This window comes from Narcine bancroftii, chromosome 1 (assembly GCF_036971445.1).
Source record: "Narcine bancroftii isolate sNarBan1 chromosome 1, sNarBan1.hap1, whole genome shotgun sequence".
NCBI classification, from domain to species: domain Eukaryota; kingdom Metazoa; phylum Chordata; class Chondrichthyes; order Torpediniformes; family Narcinidae; genus Narcine; species Narcine bancroftii.
The window spans coordinates 40,223,097-40,246,461 of NC_091469.1; the positions used below are offsets into that span (position 1 = coordinate 40,223,097).

A 23,365-nucleotide genomic window follows, 5' to 3' on the forward strand; every position below is an offset into this window, starting at 1 on the left:
TTTATCAAGAATCCGATTATGAAAGTGTCCACATTGAGCTGCAGCACCTTTTCTATGTTTAGACGGTACTGTGAATAGAGTTTGCATTGGTGACAACAGTAACAATAATATGACCCCCTTATCTCAGGAGCAAATCTGGACAAATTGGTGCCTATTCAGAAATGAAGAATTCATGCCAGCACAGGTAGGGATCTCTGTGTTCTTTTCTCTTTAAATTTGTATGGTTAAGGAGTATCAACTTATTTTTAAAATTTGGAGCCAATTTAGAATAACACAATTGTGATCTGTGCTTTGATGAAACATTGGGACCTCCTCAGTGTTAGAAAAGCCAGAAGCTCCTCATTGTTGATAAAGCAGAGATTCCCTTTTTTAGAATTCCAAAACACTGCCGAGGATTGACTTAGCATCAACGGCTCAGACGTGGTGGAATTTGTGAGGTGTGACCAGGAGTGCATTTTGGCACAGTATGTTGATAGACCAATGAAGGAAGGAGCATCACTGGAATGTAGCCAGACCAGCGGAGGGAGTGTCATTGGTGGAGAACTCTGCTAAGGCAGGACCTGGAAAAGAGAGACTGGGAGCTTCTACTTGCAGGAAGATCTACATCAATATCAATTCTGTCTGACCAATTTTGTTTTACATGGATTTCAGTAAGGCCTTTGACAAGGAGCCACGTTGAAGGGATGTCCCAAAAATGAGAGCCGAGGGCATTGAAGAGAAGTTGCCAAATTAGAAGCAAAAGTGGTCTGGCCATTGGAGACAGGGGGAGATAGTAGAGGGCTGTTTTTATGATTGGATGCCTGTGACAAGTAGTGTCCCAAAAGGATTGATGCTGGGATTTTTGTTGTTTGTAATATGCATGGATAATTTGAATATGAATGTAGGAGACATGATCAATAAAATTGCAGATGCAAGAGCAAAGTTTACATTAAATATCAGGACTTTGGGATGCAACCCATAACTCCCTGAAAATGGGAACACAAGTAGATAGAATGGTAAAGAAAGCATACAACCAACTTGCCTTTACAGTCAGTCAACATAAAAGTTAGGAAGTCAGGGTGCAACTGTATAAACTTTGGTTAGGCCATATCAATACCCTGGGGGATGACCAAAAACTGAACTGCTGTACTCACATTCACAAAGAGCAGGTCAGAAGTTAGGAATCCTGCAGCAAGTAATTCATCTCACAACTCCTCAAAGCCATCTACATGGATCAGATCAGGAATGTGGTGGAATACCTGGATGAGTGCAGTTGCAATAATACTCAAGAGCTCAATACCATTCAGGACATAGCAGGTGCTTGATATGCAACCCATCTACAACCATTCACTCATTCCACTACAAATGCACATTAGCAGGGGTTTATACCATTGACAGAAAGCACTGCAGTAACTTACCAAGACTGTTTGGGCAGCACTTTCCAAATGTATGACCTTAACCAGCTAGAAAGACAAGGATATGGAAACCATGACAACACCACCACCTGGAAGTTGCCATCTAAGCCACACACTTGGAGTATTGTGCACAGTTCTGGTCCCCACACAAGAAGAAGAATATGGTGGATTTGGAGAGAGTGCAAAAAAAGGTTCAACAGGATGTTTCCCCTGAACTTTTTAAATTATGCATGTTTTGCAGGTGTAGCCCTCATTTAATTGCCCATCCCTAATTGCCTTTGGGAATGTGGGGGTGAGCTGCCTACTTGAGCTGCTGCAATCCTTGAATGTGAGGAAGAAAATTCCAGGATTTTGACCCAGCAAAGGTTAAGAAATGGCAATATATCTCCAAGTCAGGATGGTGTGTGGCTTGAAGGGCAACTCCCAAGTGGTGGAGGTTCAAAGGCCTTAATACCAAATTGTGGATGGTTGTCAGTTCAAACTCTCAAAGACATCTAGTTTTAAAAATCAAAATATTCAAAAATATATGCATTATCATAAACTATTGTAAAGACATGTACATTCAAGGAAATGTGAATATTAATTAAAAATATGTAAAAATACCAAGCCACTTAACTTCCCTTATATTTATAGGGACCATGCTAGATTTCTGAGCTTTTGTTGGGTAAAGCTGATGAGTCCCTTGGCTTGTGGCATTACACAGATCCCCAGGACTTATCCAGGTGGAACTAAGGCTCAGTTGTGTCCATGTCTGATTTTCAGGGCATAGAAATCAGCCTGATCTGGATCAATATTTTGACTGAGTTGTGAGGCTATAATTTTTAATATTCTCCTTATTGAAGTATATACTTGATTAAAGAATTATATTTCTTGCCAAAATAATTTTGGTATTTGTGTGTCAGGATTCAAGGGTTTATTTTATGTCTAAGGTTATAACATTTTTTATCCTATTCAGAGTATATTCTAATAAGCGATAGGTAAAATAGTGAATTACTAAATTGATTTTCATGTTAATCTGCATGAATTTACGTATCTAAATTATTTCCTCATTTTTAGAACCTAGAACCATTTTTTGAAACTCTGAAGGACAATGAAAGTTTAAAGAGTTAAAGTGAAGCAGGACTGAGCAGTTTACAGTGCCTGGTGTAGTCAATGCCTGTGTAATTAAATAATTGTGGCACTGGTGTAGTTTACTAAACATGGGAAGGTAAACAAGAAGCAATACCGTCTGGTAGCACCTGGAGAGTTGGTGGTAAATCTGTTCCAGGGAGCTTCTTCCCATATTTTTATGTACATCATTGGCTTTTGCTTCTTTTAGAAGCTGTGAAGCGCAACTCCCTCAGCATCTGCAGTAACGGTGGGGGGAGGTTGAAGCAATGTTCAAACATGGAGCTGAACCAATGCCTCAACCTAAAGCAAAGGGACTCTCCTGCATAGCAAATCCAGCTGCTCTACATGATAACTGTCCTTTGTTCAAGTTTTGGGAATCAATGCACTATTCGTCAGGCCAGACTAAGTGGGATTAAAATTTAACATCCAGGAGCTGTGGCTACTGATGTTGACTACATCTTGTGTTGTCCCTGTAGAAATGTAGGCGAAGCCTTCATAAAAGAACCATCTGGATAAGAGGCAGCATACACTGGACAGAGGTGTGCTGTGATCATTTATTATGAATGAAGGCTGATATTGCAGCGATATCAAGATTGCGTGAACAGGGTGGCAGGTGGAAGCTTTGGAGGGTTGCTAAAGCAGAATGAAAAAGCCTCAAAGCTCTTGTAACAACAAAAGAAAACCATCACATTCTGTGGCCTCTTTCACTCAATGGCTGCAAGTTGGGTTTGTTCTACTGTGTCAGAGTTCTCAACAGTAATTGTGTTTAATGTTCTTAAAAGATCATTTGTGCAGTCAGTCCTAATGCAATGAATGCCTTTAAGTACTTTGTTAATTTTTTTGATGCAGTGATCAAATTTAGCAGTCTTACTTATTACTTGGGTTTGACCTTATCACTGTAGCTTCTTTCATTTCAACTTGTGTGAGTCATGTCATCAGTGAAATAATAGACTCATAAGACCTCTCATTTATTACTGCATAACCAGATAGCCACAAGGGCTCGGTCAGCTCCAAGTGTCATAAGAGGGATGGACAGTGCCCTGGAACTTATGTGATCATAATTTTGTGTAGAACAGAAGGCTATTTGGCCCATATTGTCTGTGCTAGCTCCTTGTGGAAATTGTACGGTAGTTAGCACAACACTATTATAGCAACAGCAACCCAGGTTTGAATCTAACATTGTGTGTAAGGAATGTAAGCATTCACCCTATGTCTGTGTGGGTTTCCTCCCATGTTCCAAACACCTAAGGGTTCAGTTGGTTAATTAGTCACTTGGGTGTATTGGACAATGTGGGTCATGTGCCTGAAGGGCCCGTTACCGTGCTGTATCTCGAAATCAAAAGTTTCAAGGTTCCTTTAACCTCACGTAAACAAAAGACACAAAATTTATTATCCGTTGTTTGCCCAGTAGAAGCATACAGAGATGCCACTAGTCCAGCATCTCTATCAAGAAGTGAAAGATAAGCACTTGATCAGAGACATCGAGTGTCCGTGGATACCACCACCTCCTCTAATGATGCCCCGATCTAGTCATTTGCTGTGGTCTGCTATGTCTGAGTCCTCTCCCAGGCTTCTCCTTCTTTATGGGCGGGTTAGTGTTCTCCTGCGCTGCACCAGCCTGCTGCTCCCCCAGAGCCTGTAATCTGGGTTGTCGAGAGTGGGTGCCAGCAATTTGGGCACAGACTTCTGGTGTTTTTGGATGTCACAAACTGCCACCAGTCCCTTTCTACAGGCAATTTAAATCTGAACAGCATACTTGCCGTCATTGTTCTAAGAATTGACTATCAATTGCAAAGTAGTGATGCAGCGCATCAAAGTAGTGGTTCAATCATGTTTGCAAACTGTGTTGCCTCTTTATTAGGAAAGATCTGAAGGCTTTGAAGAGGGTGCAGAGGTGGTGGACCAGGATATTGCCTGGAGTAAAGTGTACTAGCTGTCAGGAGAGATTGGACAAACTTGGATTGTTTTCTCTGGAGTGTTGGAAGTATCTAAAATTATAAGAGATACAGGGAGAGTAGAAAGTCAGAGAATTTTTCCCAGAATGGAAATACCAAATAGCATAGCGTTAGATGAGAGGGAAAATTTTAATAGAGTTACAAGGAAAGATTTTTGTACAGAGAGTGTTAGGAGCCTGGAATGTGTTTCCAGAAGTGGTAGGAGCAGGTATGATAGCAACAGTCAGGGATTAGAGGAATATAGACCATGTTTGGACAAAGGTAAACAAGAAATCTGCAGGAAGAAACCAAGTACTGAGCATTTTAACATGATGATCAATAAAATTTGATGCCAATTCTACTTTCTCAGTGGGTGATGGTCTATTTCCCTCTCTCTCTGAATCCAGCCTGGTCCATAACAAAATAATTTGTGCACAATTTCTCAAGTAGAATTTCAACACTGTGATTCTTATAAGTTGGGTTGATGGCAAAAGTCTCTGCATTCATCCTTCCAACCTATTTAAATATTTTCAGTATTTGTTACACTTCTTTCTTTGGCTTGGCTTCGCGGACGAAGATTTATGGAGGGGGTAAAGAGTCCACGTCAGCTGCAGGCTCGTTTGTGGCTGACAAGTCCGATGCGGGACAGGCAGACACGGTTGCAGCGGTTGCAGGGGAAAATTGGTTGGTTGGGGTTGGGTGTTGGGTTTTTCCTCCTTTGCCTTTTGTCAGTGAGGTGGGCTCTGCGGTCTTCTTCAAAGGAGGTTGCTGCCCGCCAAACTGTGAGGCGCCAAGATGCACGGTTTGAGGCGTTATCAGCCCACTGGCGGTGGTCAATGTGGCAGGCACCAAGAGATTTCTTTAGGCAGTCCTTGTACCTTTTCTTTGGTGCACCTCTGTCACGGTGGCAAGTGGAGAGCTCGCCATATAACACGATCTTGGGAAGGCGATGGTCCTCCATTCTGGAGACGTGACCCATCCAGCGCAGCTGGATCTTCAGCAGCGTGGACTCGATGCTGTCGACCTCTGCCATCTCGAGTACTTCGACGTTAGGGATGAAAGCGCTCCAACGGATGTGAGGATGGAGCGGAGACAACGCTGGTGGAAGCGTTCTAGGAGCCGTAGGTGGTGCCGGTAGAGGACCCATGATTCGGAGCCGAACAGGAGTGTGGGTATGACAACGGCTCTGTATACGCTTATCTTTGTGAGGTTTTTCAGTTGGTTGTTTTTCCAGAATTTGTTACACTAAAGCTCTTAAAAATACCAGACTTAGAAGCACCATGTTTCTGAAATCAATTAGGCACAGAATAAATGTGAATTCTACATGGGACAATTCCTTTATGCCTGCAAACTTTTATTTTGTAAGTTTGAATTTTTTTCATGGATATTGAGCACATGCATCAATGAAAAAGGGAGATTGCTTGCTGCAATGTTCAAGACATGACCTATCTACTTACAGTCGGATCTAGAAATATCTTGGAGTCAGGGCTTCGTACGAAGTCTTTACATTTTGTGAGATGACCAATGTAGTTAGTTAACTGGAAGAATGACTATTGACTGCAGTGTGACTCATTGAAGTCAAGTGGTTGCCAGGAACCATTGGAAGGATGGCTGTTTTTTTTAAATTTTATTTGTTAGTTTAAAACCTCACAATAAAACACATAATTAAAAATAATTCAAAACAGTACAAATACATGTGGTCTATAAAAGAAAAAAAAATAAGAACCCTTCCTCCCATATACCATTCCCTTCCCCCTATCCCCCTACAAAAGAAGAAAAAAAGAAGAGTAAGAATGGGACAAGAGACCCTCAACAGGTGTGCCGTTACTTTAAAGTTTCTTATACTGAGACCTTAAAGAAAAGGAAATGTCAGAGCTTCATTTAAATATTAACACCCATATTTTGTAAATAAGGCTGCATATCTTACAAAATATATATTTGACTCTTATATTATAAGTAATTTTCTCAAGGGGTATACAACTCTGGACTTCAGCATGCCATCTTTCTATACCCAAATACGTATCAGACTTCCAAGTTATGGCAATTCATTTTTTGCTATTGCTAAAGCAATTTAAACAAACTTCTTTTGATACATATTCAATTTCAACTTAGGTTCAATATTCTTAAGGATGGCTGATTTTGACCTCTGATGCTCATACGTGGAAACATGGCAATTATACAATCCACACTCACGAGGCAATTTTTCTCATGTTTGATATGCCAGCATTTATTGCATTTAAATTTAAGTGACATGGAATTAAACAGCTTACTTTGGAGTTTCTGTCAAATCAGCTTTTATTCTCTTGGTGTAGTTTGGCATAATGCTGATAAGAATTACACAGTGTGGTACCAAATATCGTGAGGGGAACTTAATGGGAACAATTACTCTACCATCTATTTAATGCAGACGATTGTCCTTTCTAATATCTTGAAAGATTTCACAGGAAGATATACCTTTCTGAAATGGAACAAGCATCTAAAACCAGCAAGAGAGAGCACCTTTGTTTAAAATGCATTTTTGTGCTGCCAGACTGACACAAAATTCTGTTTTATCAAAAGCAAAAGAAATATCTCTGATGAATGACAAATAAAGGAAGAAGGATGTTTCTATCCTGACTGTCATCAAATCAGCATGCACCTTTGCTGCCATTGTGGGTACTTGGAAGATATCACTGCTGAAGTGCAGGACATGTGGTGGCTGGTTTGCTGGCAGGTTCAGTATCCTGGTGCTCATCAGATAAATTTTTTGAGGAGCTGTTCATGGCATCACTGGAGATGTGGACTGAACTGGCTGAAGTATGTGTTAAAATAGCCTTTGTCCCTCTTCATCTATGTCAGCTGTGATTCAGCGGGCAGAAGTTCACCTTTCAATCAGCATGTTGTGGCTTCAAAAGCTGGAGATTTGGTCACAGAAATCCTGGAAGACATTCCCATTGTAGGACAAGGGCTGCAGGTTTTTGGACGAAATATCGACTCATGTCTTTATCTGTAATCATAGATGTTTGTAAAAGATGACACTGCACAATGTTAATACCCAGTGAGTTCTGTCCAGTGCCTCAAACAACCCCATTAACAATACAAAAACACACATATGTAGCCATTAATATGTTGGTGTTTGTGCGAGCATGCTGTGAATTGTTTGTTAGCTATGTTTGACACGACAGCAATGACTTAAAAAAGCATTTTGTTGGCTGTAAAGCATGAGGTTCTGGAAGTGATTCATGCTTTAACCTAAAATATATCTCTGTTCTTTGCTGCAGTAGCTCGTGAGTTTTTCTTTCTCTTGCCTCTCCCAGCAAAGAAGTTTCCTTCAAATTCCCACTTGGATTTATTGTGATTTATTGCAGAATTAAATAATGAAGCACTGAACATATTACAAGAATGAACAATTATTAGGCAATAAGTAATGAGTAGATAGCAGAGCTCATCCAGACTTGTTTCCCTTGTCTGCACCTTTGGTTCAATGAATGATAATTTAATATAATTGAACAGTAATAATTATTTGACATGTTCAAATTTCATTGAAGTGTTCTTTTGTCCCTATTGCCAGTGTGCAAGTTAATCCTAACAGTGGTTGATAAGATATTAAATGGTGCTATTATAGATTGAGGAGAGCTTATCTATAAATTCCAAGAGATTCCAGCACTTGTTTCCTCCCCTGGCCCTCTACCTTATATAAGTGAAGGAATTAACCTACAAAGAACTGTACTGCCATGGTTTGAACACAGTCAAATCTTCACCTACTCCCTCACTGTGAGAGTTCTTAGTTTCGCTTCACTGCAACTTCCCAACCATTTCTAATCACCTTAAAAAGAAATAAATATTGCAGTTCCATCTCAGCTGGTTCTCCCTACACCTCTAATTATATAGGCCTATAAGTGCAACCTTGGGTTAATAGGGCAAAGGAAGTAGAAAGCAAGAAGAGGTTTGTATAATTTGTCACATCTCTTTTCGTATGAACTGCCGGTGTAGTGTTCCGGTGGAAATTTCTGTTAAGTGAGTAGATAAGTGGGGTAATCTGCATGTTATTATGTTATTATCTCATGAAGGGCTGTGTCCATGAATATTGAATATTAAATGGAATTCCAAATTCTCTATATAGTGGTGTTAATGTAATAAACTGACCTCGAGTGCTTTCCGGGAGGAGTCATTGAGGGACAACTTACTGCTGAGGAATGTAAAGAGTGATGAACCAAAGATTGTTTGATAATTTATATTTAGGGGCATATAAAGGATGAAGAAGTCAGTGAAGGAATTCCAGAACTTAGGACCTGGGGTCATGAAGGTTGGGTGGGGGGGGGGAGGTGTATTATAAAGAAACAGAATTGAAGGATAGCAAGGATTGCAAAGGGCTCAAGCAACATAGTGCCATTTGCTGTAGTACCTCTTCTAACTCTAATGTCACAAACTTCAGTTGGAGCCGAAGCATCAATGGGATACTCATGGTGCATGCGCGCACGCGTGTACAAAAAATACACACGTGTAAAAAAACACACACACATGTATACAAGCATGCACACACACACACACACACACACACACACACACACACACACACACACACACACACACACACACACACACACACACACACACACACACACACACACACACACACACACACACACACACACCCAGAACATAACATATTTTCCCAGTATGTGACATTACTTTTCACTTGTACAAGCAAGTGGTTCATGACTTAGCCAGCCATAGAATCATGGGATTTTACAGTGCAGAAAACCATTTAGTCAATCATCTGTGCTCTTTGAAGAGCATTCCAATTCCCCTGAACTTTCCTAATGTCTCTGCAATTTTATTTTTCTCTTTCAAGCACTTATAGAATTTGCTTTTGAAGTCTCCAAAATGAACTCATTTCCATTGCCCTGTCAATCAGTCTATTCCAAATCAAAGAATGTTTTTGCCTTCCTTCTGATGCCCTTACCAGTAATCTTCCACTTGTGCCCCTGATATTTCACTTTTTAACTCAACCAAATTGTTCATAATTTTGAATGGAATCACGTACAATCCCATCTAGTCTCACTTCTCTCTCATCTCCCCATAGCGCTGCATATTTTTTTTCCGTGTGCTTTTCCAACTCCCTTTTGAGTGCCATGATTGAATGTCTCCATTCTCCTCACCATCAGATCACTGTGCAACCTTTTCCCTTCCAGGAAACTAAACTCACTTTCAACAATTCAAGTAGCTAAGTGCCATATCCTTGGAATAAGTTTGTTAAATCTTTCTGTATCCTTGGTGAGGTCTTCATGCATTTTCAAAGGGCAGTGGCCCAGAAATGGATGTGATATCCTAGTTATGGCAAAATTAGTGTTTTATCAATGTTCATCAAACTTTCTTATTCTGCCTTTATTTATAAATCATGCAATAAGTATGTTTTTAACCACTTTCTTTCTCATCTCTGCCTCTTTCAATGCGTTATGCCAACTTACCTCTGGGTTTCTTGGATCTTGTACTTTCAGTGCACACTGCCCTCCTATTTCTTCCTATCAAGAAATAATATTAAGCATTTTACTGCACTAAATTTCAGCTGCCATTGTGTTCACGTATCCTACCAATATGTTTTTATTTTCTTGTTTATTTGTAACCTTCAAAGTTAATTATATTTCCAAGTTTGAAAATTTCAACCTGTGACCTGAAAATACAAGTCCAAATCAGATTTATGTTTCCAAAAAGGCATTGGTGCTGGAACTAATCTCTGAGAAACAACATTTCACTCTAGTCTGAAACATTACTTTTCACTGCTATGTTACCATTCTTCCATCAATGCTGCCACTGCCCCTTTATTCCTTGAGCTTAAGTCCCAAAATGATGCACTTTACCAAATGCTTCATGGTGCCTGTTGAACAGGCTTCGCCTCCATTAAAATTCCTATTGGCCTTCTCTGCACTAAGGGTAATATATAGTGAGTTCACCAGTCTCTCCATATTCCCAAAGTCTCTTATCACTGTAACAGTTCTAAAGAAACTCCCCCATTCCCCTTTTGAAACATTGCCCAGAAATGGACTTAATACTCAAGACATGGCTGATCAAATGTGCTACTGTAGTCACACTATGCATGCAGTGAGCAAAAGAACCACGCAGAGTCGAAAGTGAGTTGAACCAATAGAACTCTGGCATGCATTTAAGTCTATCGGAACTAGATGACGCTTGCAACTCCCGGGATCTTTATGACATCAAGCCCATCTGTGGGCTTGCCCTGCACCCAGAGCTCTCACAGTCAGATGTGCCACAGGCTTGCCCACGACTCCGTGAGCCGGTTCACCTGTTGCGTGGCTGAGCCATCACATGACCCACCCCCAGAACCAGCAATAGGAGGTATGGAGTCCACGACCAACACCTCTTTAGTCTGTTTGGGTGGCTGACCTCATCGGCATGGGGATGGCACAGCCACAGGGTGCTCCAGGTATAGGTGCTCGGACTTGAGGCAATCAATGGTGAAGGTCTCCTCATGGCCTCTCACATTGAGGAAGCATGTGGTTCCCTTCTGACGCACCACTTTGTACAGCCACTGGAGTGGAGTCTGGTGCATTCTCCTGCGGATAAAGGCATAGTCGCAGTCTCGGAAGTCCTTGGGGACAAAGGAAAGTGTTGAGCCATGGCATGAGGTTGCAACAGGAGCTAGTGTTCCTACCTTCTCTTGGAGTCTTGTGAGCACTGCTGTGGATGTCCCCTCTGTGCCACAGGCTGCTGGCACAAACTTGCCTGGAACCGTCAGTGGGGGCCATTTGTCAACTCTGCTGAAGATGTGGCTAATTCTTCTTTGTGAGCTGTGTGGATGCCAAGAAGCACCCATGGGAGTTCGTCCACCCAATCCGGGCTTCGGAGGTGCACCATCAGGGCTGACTTCAGATGCTGGTGGAAACATGCTTCCAGGCCGTTATACTGCAGATGGTAAGCCGTGGTGTGCTGCACCGAGGTCCCAAGTAGCTGTCCCAGCACCGACCATAAACTGGATGTGAACTGCAACCCCCTCTCTGAGGTGATGTTGACAGGCAGGCTAAAATGTGCAATCCAGCTTACAATGAGGGCTCTGACACAGGACTCTGTGACATGTTGGTGAGCGGTACAGCTTCTGGCCACCTGATGAACCTATTGACCAGGTACCTTCCCCCCCACCCCACCCCCAGGAGACCAGCAGTGGACCAACGATGTCCACATGGACATGCTCAAACCTCCTGTGCATTGGCTGAACGGGTTGAAGGGGGACCTTCATGTGTCTTTGGACTTTTGAGATCTGGCAGTGTATGTTTGTTAGGTGGGAGCCTGCATGCCTGCGCATGTAGCAGCGGTCCTTGAGTGGCATTGTGGTGTTGTACACCATGTGGAGAACTGCAGCATAATAATGGTCAGGAACTCCACTAGTACTCTGGCAAATTCATTGCCTGAAAAGTCACAGAGTCCAGGGGTGGTACCAGTAACTTGGCTTCACTGAGCGAAGGACTTGGCATTCACTATGCGCTGTCCCTTGAGGTCCACTAGGAGGCAGTGCACTCAGAGGAAATCTGCACCCAATAAAACCTGTGACACTGCTGCCAGCATAGAAAAACAGGTGAAATGGCTGGAACCGAACTGTATTGGGATGGTTTGCATGCCGTGTGTGCAAATACTACTGTGGTTGGCAGCGGTGAGCACAGGGTGTTGTGATTCAAGGCGGGCAAGATGCTAACCTCCACCTCTGTGTCCATGAGGAACTTTTGCCCGGAGTGTCAGTCCCTTAACTAAAGGAGGCTATCATGGTGGCCAGCCCCCATAGCCATTAGCAACAGCTCGCCATGGCGTTTCCGAGAAAAGAACATGGTGAGTTCTTGAACCCCACTTCTGGTGTTACTCCCTGCTGTAGGCATCACTGCCTTCGTTGGTGGTGTGGAAAAGGCCTGGCCTTAGGGCGTGACACAGCAACTTGGTCAGTGGAGGCCTTGCCATGTTGCTTGGTGTGCCACAGGATATCTGCGATGGCCGCTACTTTGCATTGGTCACTAATATCATTGTCAGTGATGGGGAGGTGGACATCTTCTGGCATCTGCTCGAGAAAAACTTGTTCAAACAGTAAACATGGCTTATGGCTGTCTCCTGGTGCCAGCATCCCGCTCATTAAGACTGATGGTGCGCAGTCATCTAGGACGTCCATATGGAGCAACCGCACTGCGTGTTCATGGTGCAAGAGGCCAAATGTACAGATCAGTGGAGCCTTGATTGTTTCATACCTGTCCACAACCAGAGGCTGGTGTAGGAAGTCGATGATGTAGCTTGCTGTTTCCTGGTTGAGTGAATCGACCACATAGTAGTACTTTGTGGCATCCAACGATTTGCCTGACCTTGAATTGGGCTTCAGCCTGTTCAAACCAGACCTGTGGCTGTGAGGTCCAGAAAGTTGTCAGTTTCAATGAAACTGCATTCTGCATGCTTGGGTCGGTCATTGTTGGGCCCAAATGATGTTTGGACCGTCAGGGTCACCATTGTAGTCGCACTAGGCATGCAGCGAGCAAAAGATCCACAAAGAGTCGAAAGTGAGTCAAACCAAATGACTTTAATAGAACTCTCACACACATTTAAAGCCCTTGAAACCCAACGACGCTTGCGACTCCCGGGACCTTTATGACATCAGCCACCAGGCTGTGGGCTGCCCTGCACCCAGAACTCTAACAGTCAGATCTGCCCTAGACTTGTTGCATGGGCAAGCCGCCACACTATACAGTTTTAAAATACCCTCCAAGCCTTTAATATTTTCCTCCACTTGCAAGCCCAGAATCCTGTCTGCTATCTTAATTATTTTGTCTTTAAGATCTCCCTGCTTGCTCTCCTTTTTATGCTCAGTCGTGTCAAAATGCTTGTGTTTTTCTCAAACTTGTTCCTGAAAGTACTCCCAGGACAGAGATGAAATTGAAAATTCCAAACTTGGCCTTATTTTGAATCATGGTGTCATATTTTTCAATCCTAAAATCTTCTGGAACCAATCTTCTTTGTGAAGAAGATTGTGAGTGCAGCTGCCTGAATGCAGCCTGTGAAGGTACCCATCCAGATGGCTCTGCTGTCTCATATCTCTGGCAGCCTGAGTTCATTACTGTTCTCTGAAACTGTTTGTGTGGAGTTTGCACATTCTTTTCCCTGAGTTTTTAAATATATATTTTATTTTAATTTTCATAGACTCATAAAATTCAAACCATGTAATTTTTTTTAACATTCATGTAACATACAGAGTCTGTATTTATCCCACTCCCCACTTCCCCACCTCCACACCTTTGTTCAACTGAAAGTACAATCAATTAAATTACATTGATACAATTAAATTAAATTAAAAAGCAAGAAAAGAAACTCAAAATGAAGCTGAACAAAACATGTCGCCTGCATCATGTCTCACTTCTTTCCCTTCTGCAACGGATTGCTACAGAACCCCTATTTCAAAGGGGGGGGATGGACTAATCAATCTGTATGCCAATATATTTCAAGTAAGGTTGCCACACCTTAACAAATGCATCATGTTTCTTCCATAGATTGTATGTGATTTTCCATATTTCATCGTGCGGTATTTAGTTGGGAGTTGGACTTCCATGAAACCACTATACACTTCCTGGCCAAGGCGACCTTCACGAAAGAAACTTGGTATTTGGTGTACACTTCTGGATCCTGTGGAAAATCCACTTTAGTAATTTGTTTTTAAGAATGTCCCCCAGGTCTTCCCAGAAAGATCTCACCTTTGTACATAGCCAGGTGGAGTGGACATAAGTTCCAACCTCCACATCTAAAGCAGATTTCTGAAATTACCAGCTTTGATTTGTGTAAAATTTGTGGTGTGAGGTACAGCTGGTGCAAGAAGTTGTATTGCACCAATCTGAATCTGGCGTTGATGACTCCAGTCACACTGTCCAGACACAGGTCCTGCCACCACTCTTCATTGATTATTGTGCCCAAGTCTTTCCCCTGACCTGTGTAAGCCTGACTTCTGGCCCTCATTTTGGAATATGTAATACATCTTAGAGATAAATTTACACACATTCCCCTGTCAAATTAGAATCTCCACATTAATACATCTAGGTAGGGTCATAGATGGTCCCAATTTTTCCATTAAGAAAGATCTTATTTGTAGATAGCAGAAGAATGTTCTATTAGACATATCATATTTGTTCCCCAATTGCATGAATGAAATGAGCTGCCATTGCTTGTAACCATCCTCGATACATCTGATCCTGTTCAGGCACCAAGTGTCCAGGAGTTTATTACCCAGATTCAAGGGTATTAAGTTGTTCTGTGTCAAAGGTATTTTGGGAGATAGCCCCACCTTCAATCCAATACATTGATTTATTCTTTGCCATGACTGAAGTACATGCTTTAGTATGGGGTCATCCTTTCTCTTTGAAATTGATTTAGTGTCCCATTTGTATATAAACTCTCCTGCTATCTTTTCATCTACCGCGTTATCCAAATTGTGCCCAAAAAGGATGGGGAGGGGGCTACCTCAAAGAGTGAAGTGATAAACCTTGCCTGGGCTGCCCAGTAATATTTTTTGAAAACAGGTAATTTTAGAGAAGTCAATTTAAATAGCCGCAAGAAGATATTAAACACCTGGGGATAAAAGTGGACAAAAATTTGTGCAATTTATGCAAACTTAATTTTCTCCCCTTGCTCTGGAAGATTGAGGAGGATGTTGCTAGATGGAGGACTCTGCCCATAACACTGGTGGGCAGAGGTAACTGTGTCAGAAGGAGGACGATGCCAAGGCTCCAGTTTCTTTTTCAATCGTAACCCATTTTGTTGCCACAGGGTTTTTTTTTAAGACGCTGTGTCAGAAGGTTCCTGTGGAACAGTAAAGTGGCTAGATTCTCCGTACAAAAGTTGACGTGGGACTGTATGAGTTTTTTCCAGCTGCTTCAGTTTCCTTCCACATCCTAAAGACAGGCTGTTAGTTTGCCATAATAAGTTAACCCAGGTGTAGGTAGGTTCTGGAAAAATCAGTGGAGCAAGTGGGATTTATGTGGGAAATAAATGGGAAAATCGAACTGATGGGATGTCTCAGAGCTGGGAATGAGAGAATGGGTCAAATTTCCTTCATCAGTGCTGTGAGAAATATCAATAAGAATGATATCCATGGAAGGGTTAAAGCTTTTTTAACATTTCTTAACATCAAATGACAGTTGCAATGAACATGGTGTTTAATGAGGGATTATTGCTGAGCAATTTGCATACATTGCTGGATGACCTGAGAGGCTGCAATACTATCAAAATGAGGGAAATGATGGAATGTTTATTGTAAATGTCGGCAGTTGCTACAACATGATAAACTGCCAGAGATGCACATATCAGTAATCATCGAGATTATTAGTGTCATTAATCATAATTCCCTAAAATATGGCAGCCGCCAATTTTGACCAGTGTTGTCTGTTGAGGTGGTCGCTAGGAGCTTCACTAATAGAGTGCCAAGTTCCCATCAACAACAGTTTACTTTAAAAATGTGAGGTTAATTATATTTGAGCTGCTGATTTTTTCTCTCCTTGGAATAGACTGAGCACTTTGCCAATCCCATGAGTTCCTTTTTGTTAAAATGGTGAAATTATTTTATTGAAATGTTTTTCATTGGCTGGAATCTTAGACTTATGAAACAACAGAGTGGGATTATATTAAAGCTGATACCTCGCAGAGAGATAGTGGATCTTCATGTTAACTCTTCATTGGGTTTTCCAGATAATTTCCACACATTATTTCATTTTTTACCAATCCTAAATGGACCCCTGTTCTACCTGCCCTGACCCCTGCCATTTTTATAGTAATGTGACTGGGCCCAGAGGACCCCAAAACCCAACAGCAACCGAAATTCACTGAGACAAATGGTTACTTAAAAAAAAAGTTACTTTTAATTTTCTTTAAACATAAAAACAGGATCAAACTTTAACATTACTATTAAGTTAACTTAATCCCCTCCTAATCTATGTGCACGTGTGTGTGTAAGTTCAGAAAAGTACTTTGATTCACAGTCCATTCTCTCTTCTCATTTCTCCAAGTTCACTGGAATCAGACAATTCTTATACTGTGCACAGAATTTAACATTCATGGATCTTCACCAGGCTTTGGTGCTTGAAAGGTAAATGGTTACCACTCAGGAAGTTTATTGTCGGTTTTCAGAGATATTTGTTGCTCATTGGACAGACACAAACTGATTCCTTCTGATCAGCCACTTCAGTACCTTGCCAAAGAAACTTGCCCCATCAGGGTTTTCCAGATGATAATCTTTTTCTTTCAGGTCACCACAGAGTTCCTTTTCTGTTTCCTTTATCTCAGGTGAAACGTTAGAAGCTAGTATGGACCACAAGGCCTTTGAACAGGCTGAACTCTGAACTCACAACTCATCTTCAAAATGAGGTTTCAACAAGCTTCCAAAAGCCACTGGACACACTCCACCCAAACAGCTTGCTGACTCCCAAAATCAATTCATGAGAGATCTTATCAGTTTCCTGAGATGGCCCCCCTTCCATTTGCACCTCATTGTGAAGATCTCCAGCACAGGAGTCTATTGTCTTTGCAGACTTGTAGGCACCACCTTGCATTTTGAAATGAGATCTGTTTTGGTGTTTGTATCTGTTCTAGTAATGCAGGTCAACATCACCTTTTCCTTCATAATTATGTGTCACACCTGCAATTATTTTTTTTATTTTCAAGCACTCCTTTATCTCTTTGCACAACAACATGCTGCAATCCTTCACTATTCAAATAATACTCCAATTTACTATTTTTCCTTCCAAAATTGTTGATTGGATATTCACCAGCATTGCACTCCATCTGCCAGATCCTTCCTTACTCACTTAAATTGTCAATATCACTCTGAAGACTCGCTGAGACCTCTACACAATTTAATTTTCCACTCAATTTCCTTAAATGCCCTGAACCTAGTCCCCACTTCCAAATAATTTTTGTACATTGTAAACATGAGATCCACCACCCATCCTGTGACACCCATCTAACCACTGATTGCCAACCAGAGAAACAACCAACACTGCCTTCTATTGGTAAACCAACCCTCTATCGATGCCAATACCAATACATTGTCCCAATTCTATACATCCTTGTCCTATGCAGACCCTTTTGTGCAGCACCTCTTATCAAATGTTTTCTAGAAATTCAAGTGTACAATGACCACCCCTTCTCCTCTACTCACTTTGCTTGTTGTATTCTCAAAAATCTCCAGTAAATTAATTCTTCAGTAAAATATGACCTGCCCTTCCAGAATCTACCCATGCGTTTACCTGATGGAACAATTCCTATTCAGATGTGTTGCTATTTTTTTTCTTCAACCATTTTCCTGACTATGGACATAAAGCCAATTGGCCTATAATCATCTGTTTTTTGTTGACCTCCTTATTGGTATAGTGCCATAATATTTGCTGGACCTGTCCAGAGTCTCGAGAATTTTGGTAAATTCCACAAATGCATCTGTTATAACTGATGGCATTCCTTTCAATACCCTGGGTTGCATCAGGATCAGAGGATATCTATCTGTAGCCCAGCACTACCTCTTTAGTGATAGTAATTGCATTGAGGTCTTTACCTATCATTGCCTCCCTAATATTACTTTTAATACATAGCCCATTGATTCCATTATAAAAACTGATAGAAAATTCTTGATCAAGACCTTGGTCATTTCTGCATTACCATAGAACCATAGAACACTACAACACAAAAACAGACCATTTGGCCCCTATAGTCTGTGCCGACCATCATCTACCTAGTCCCACTGACCTGGCCCCATTCCATAACCCTCCAGTCCTCTCCCATCTATGTACTGTATGTATGTCAATTTATTCTTAAAACACATGATTGAACCTCCATTCACCACATCAGATGGCAACTCATTTCACACTCCCACCACTCTCTGAGTGAAGAACTTCCCCTAAATGTTCCCCTTATACCTTTCCCTCTTCAGCTAAAAACTATGACCTCTCGTTTTTATCTCCCCCAATCTGTGGAAAGAATCTATTCACATCCACTTTGTCTATACCTCTCAAAATATTGTAAACCTCTTTCAAATCTCCCTTCATTCTTTTTTATCCCAAAGAATAAAGTCCTAACTTGTTTAATCTTTTTCTGTAACTCAACCCCTGAAGACCCAGCAACATCCTAATAAATCTTCTCTGCACTCTTTCAATCTTATTGATATCCTTCCTGTAGTTAGGCATGCAGAACTGCACACAATATTCCAAATTTGGCCTCACCAGGGACTTGAACAATTTCAACATAACATCCCAATTCCTATACTCAATACTTTGATTTGTAAAGGCTAAGATACCAAAAGCTTTCTTTATAATGCTATCCACATGTGCTGCCACCTTCAGGGAATAATGTATTTGTATTCCCAGATCTCTCTGCTCCTTCACACTCCTCAGTGTTAACTGTATATCTCCTACCTTGGTTTGCCCTTCCAAAATGCATCATCTCATGCTTGTCTGCATTAAACTCCTTCTGCCATTTTTTGGCCGATTCTCCTAGATGGTCCAGATCCCTCTGCCACCTTGGAAAAGCTTCCTCACTGTCGACAATGCCTCCTATCTTTATGTCATCAGCAAACTTGCTGATTCTATTCACCACATTATCATTTAGATCATTGATATATACAACAAACAACAATGGTCCCAACATGGATCTCTGAGGCACACCACTAGTCACAGGCTTCCAAACTGAGAAGCAACCATCCACTACCACCCTCTGTCTTCACCCACAGAGCCAATTTCAAATCCAGTTTACACCCTATCCTTGAATACTGTGTCATAACCTTCTGAACATGTGAAACCCTTGACAAAGGCTTTACTGAGCTCTATGTAGACAACATCCATAGATAGCTTTTCCTTCATCTACCTTCTTGGTAACCTCCTCGAAAAATTCTATAAGATTTTTAAAATATGACCTACCATGCACAAAGCCATCTGATTGGCCTTAATCAGCCCATGACTGTCCAAAAACCTATATATTCTGTCTGTCAGAATTCCCTCCAACAATTTCCCACCACTGACGTCAGTCTCAGCAGCCAATAATTCCCCCTTCTCCTCTTCCAAGGAACTTTCATTTACTTTAGCCACTCTCTTCTACTTTATATATTTATAAAAACAGTTATTTTATTTTAAATAATCTGTGCTAATGTACTTACATAATGTATCTTTCCCTTTTTATTTCTTTCTTAATGCTTTTCTTGTTATTTTTTAAAATTTGCCCAATCTTCTGATTTCCCACTACTCTTGGCCAGCTTCGTATGCATAAGTTTTTACTTTAATGCTTCCTTTATTTCCTTAGTTGTCCATAGCTGGTTATCCCTAATCTTGATGTCCTTGTTTTTAATTGGAATATACTTTTGTCTTCTCTTTGAAAGTCCTCCATCCTTCCTCAACTGTCCCAGCATGTAATCTTGTTTCCATTCTGTGCTGGTCAATTCCTCCGTCATTTCATTGTATTCTCTTGTATTTCAATGTAATATACTGGTTTTGCACCTTACTCCTCACCCTTCATCTGTATTAGAAATTCAACCACATGTGATCACACCAAGAGGATCCCCATCTATGAGATCATTCATTTTATATGCATCAACTGACTTGATTTGACCAATTAAGTAGATTACGTCCCCCAATACAGCCATTGTTCAATTCTTTCATGTATCAGTTATTCTGTTATTTATTGTCTGTGCACCATAATATTCTCATTTGGTACTTATACCAATGACCTTTACCCCCTACCACTCCTAACGCTATCCAGATCAATCCAACATTTTGCTCCTTAGAGCCAATTTTGTTTCATCTGATTTCATTGTTAATTAAGAACGCTACCCCATTTCCCTTACCTTCCTGCCCTGATACCCCTGGATTCCCAGTCATCCCTATTTAGGCTGACCTAACCCAGCCAATCTAGTCTTGCCCCTGAACTGAAATCTTCCAATACAGGGAGCTTCCTGGTGATGATACTCCTGTGGGATATCTCTAATACAATTACATCCTTCCTAAAACATAGCAACCAGAACTGCCACAATTATCCAAGTGCATCCTAACCAATGTTTCCAACGCTGTATGGTTCTATGCTCTAACTCATAGCCTTTGACCTTTGAAGACAAGCATACCATGTCCTTTCTTCACAACCTTATAAAGTGTTTTGCCACTTGAATGGAACTTGGATCATCATCATTCCTTGGTGCTCATCCAAAAAAAATGGCAGCATTGCCAAGCAGCTAAAACAGCAGTGCTGCTGGTGCAGTCCCACAGAGGCGAAGAGAGGAAACATAGAGCTCCAGCACAGGGTTCTACCTCTCAGTCCAACTCCTGACAGCTCTGTACAAGCTTTAAAAGAGCTAGCGGTGGTTTAATTTAAATCCTGAAGCTGGGGGTCTGGGCCCAAGATGACGGTGCCTATGAGTGGCCACAGCCATGAGAGGATGCAGACTCTGAGGAAGCAGAGGACTGGCACAGTGCACTAGAAAACAGTGAGACCAATGCCTTTTTGAGAAGGAGAAGCAGAAGACATGACCACAGTGGTGGACCAGTGAGGGGGTCAGCAACTGAAGAACACACAGGCAGCGAGCTGTTTGATTTATGCAATTTTTGTGGTGTAAGATATAGTTGATGTAGAAAATTATTTTGGAAATGTTATCCAGTCTTGAGAATTTTTCTATTATTATGTGCTGCAAGACATCTAATAACTCCACCTTTAAATATTTTATAAATATTGACATGGTCCAGACTATCAATGCATCCCTCCCCAAACTTGCTGTCCTCCTTATCTTTCTGCTTGGTGAATTCAGACATGAATGTGTAAAATTAGAGAATTTGTGGCAAGAATTTTGGCCATATCCTCCTTATGATTCCCAAGGGTCTCACTCTTTCCCTGACTAACTTCTTGTTCCTAGTATACTAATAGAAAGATCTAGGAGTTTTCATAATCTTAGTATCAAGGATATTTATGGCCTCCTTATTTCTTTTGTTAGGTATCTCCTACACCCTGTATATTCTCCAAGGATCCCACCTGTACCTATCAAATGTTTTTTTTACTCCTCAAACCTTCAATAAGTTCTGCTTCCATAATCTGGCCACATTTGCCTTTCACTCTTCCCAGAATATGCTGGTCCTAGAATTCTCATTAACTCCCTTTCAAAAGACTCCCACTTCTTGTTTTACTCACAAGCATTTGTTCTCAATCAATGTCTGGCTTCATAATTTCATTGAATGATTCCTTCTTTACAGCACTGACATTCTCCCCATCAGACGTATAACTCCCCTTCCTTTTTTTGCAAGCTTCACTGTCATGTTTTTTTACCCTGGAATATTCTGTGCCGACCCTACTCTTCACTCAACTGGGTTTCTGTGATTGTAATAATGTTCCATGAGCTGATCCATGCTCTAAACTCATCTGACTTACTTCTGAGATTCCTTGCATTAAAATAAATGTAGTTGAATTTCCCAGTGCCCCCTTACTCTGTCATTTGTCCTTGTTTGGTCCACCCACAGAACTTGCTTGATTTGTTTTCTACATTTGAGTCAATCTTCATCACTGTCACACTTCCTCTGACCTTCCTATCACCTGCCGATTATTTTTAGACTCTCAAGTAGCATGATAAGCCTTCCTGCAAGGATATTGGTTCGCCTTCCTGTTTAGGTGCAATCCGCCCTTGTTGCAATGTTCCACTTGCCCCAGAAGCAATCCCAATGACATAAACGTAAAGGTATAGCACGCACAATACGGTGGTGCTGCGAAAAGAAAGGAATGCGTCTGCACCGAGCTGTGTGAAATAGTAACTGACTCTTTATTCAAACAAACCGCACAACAAAAGCAATAATCCGAAACCCCCCCCCCCCCCCCCCCACCTGCCATGCTGGCTCACGGGAATAACATCAGCGCACAGTCTCAGGAGCGGAGCTTGTTCCTGCAGTCTGCTCTTTAACCCTGGTGCTTCACTTCAGTGAGGAGGCAGTCTCTGTGCCATTGTGTGTAGGCTGTGCGCTGTGGCGATTCGGTCCCTTGTGTACAGGGCTGGACCGGACCGCTACACCAACCCCACTCCAGAATCGCAAACAGTTCCCACGGTCTTTGTTTCAGTGTCCTTAGGAGGGCAGCCATGTTGCCGCAACTGAGGGGAAGGGAAAGGTTCCGTGCCATCTAAGTGGCTCCGTTTCAAACAGTCCATAGTGAACATGTCCTGTCTACCCCCAACATCCAGAGTAGAAACCACCCCATCCCTCTTAAGCACTTGAAAAGGTCCATCGTAAGGGCATTGTAAAGGGGTTCCTGGCTTCCCCCTCCTGATGAAAACAAAATCCGCAGTTTTCAAATCTTCTGGGGCACGGTAGGGTGGCGTGTCGTTTGTGGTAGTAGGGAGTGGGCATAGGCTGGCTGTGCTGTGCCTTAAACACTGCAGGATATCCATGGCTTTGGGTTGAAGTTCAGCGGAGCTGAAATGAAGGTCACCTGGAATGCAAGTGACATCCCGTAAACTATCTCAGCCGACGAGGTGGGGAGGCCATCTTTGGGTGCCATGCAGATGGCGAGCAGGACCCATGGAAGTTCGTTCATCCAGTTCAGGCCCTGGAATCGAGCTTTCATAGACGTTTTCAAGTGGTGGTGAAAGCACTCCACCCGTCCATTCGCTTGGGGGTGGTAAGCAGTCGTGTAGTATAACTGACTAACTCAGAATTTTGACAGTGTTGACCATAGGGAGAAGGTGAACTGGCCTCCTCTGTCAGAGGTAATATGTGAGGGACACCAAAATGAGTGACCCACTGCGATATGAATGCTCGCATGCAAGTCTCTGTGTCGCAGGATGGCATAGGGGCTGCCTCTGGCCAGCGTGTGAAACGGTCGACCACAGTGAACAGGTACCTCATCCCTTGGCTAATTGGCAGTGGTCCCATGATATCCACATGGATATGGTGGAATCTGTTTTCAGTAGGT

At 41.9% G+C, this 23,365-nt stretch overlaps 1 protein-coding gene across 3 annotated transcripts in view; it reads left to right on the forward strand.

Moving 5' to 3' along the window:
- Positions 1-23,365, forward strand: part of bnc2 (basonuclin zinc finger protein 2) — a 105,393-nt gene that overhangs the window by 62,617 nt on the left and 19,411 nt on the right. Inside the window, exon 3 of one of the 3 annotated variants that reach the window (XM_069924419.1) lies at positions 128-184. The exons of the other annotated variants lie outside the window; for them this stretch is intronic. Within the exon in view, the coding sequence (XP_069780520.1) occupies positions 128-184 (57 nt within the window). The remainder of the gene's footprint in view (positions 1-127; positions 185-23,365) is intronic. 3 annotated transcript variants of the gene reach the window in all.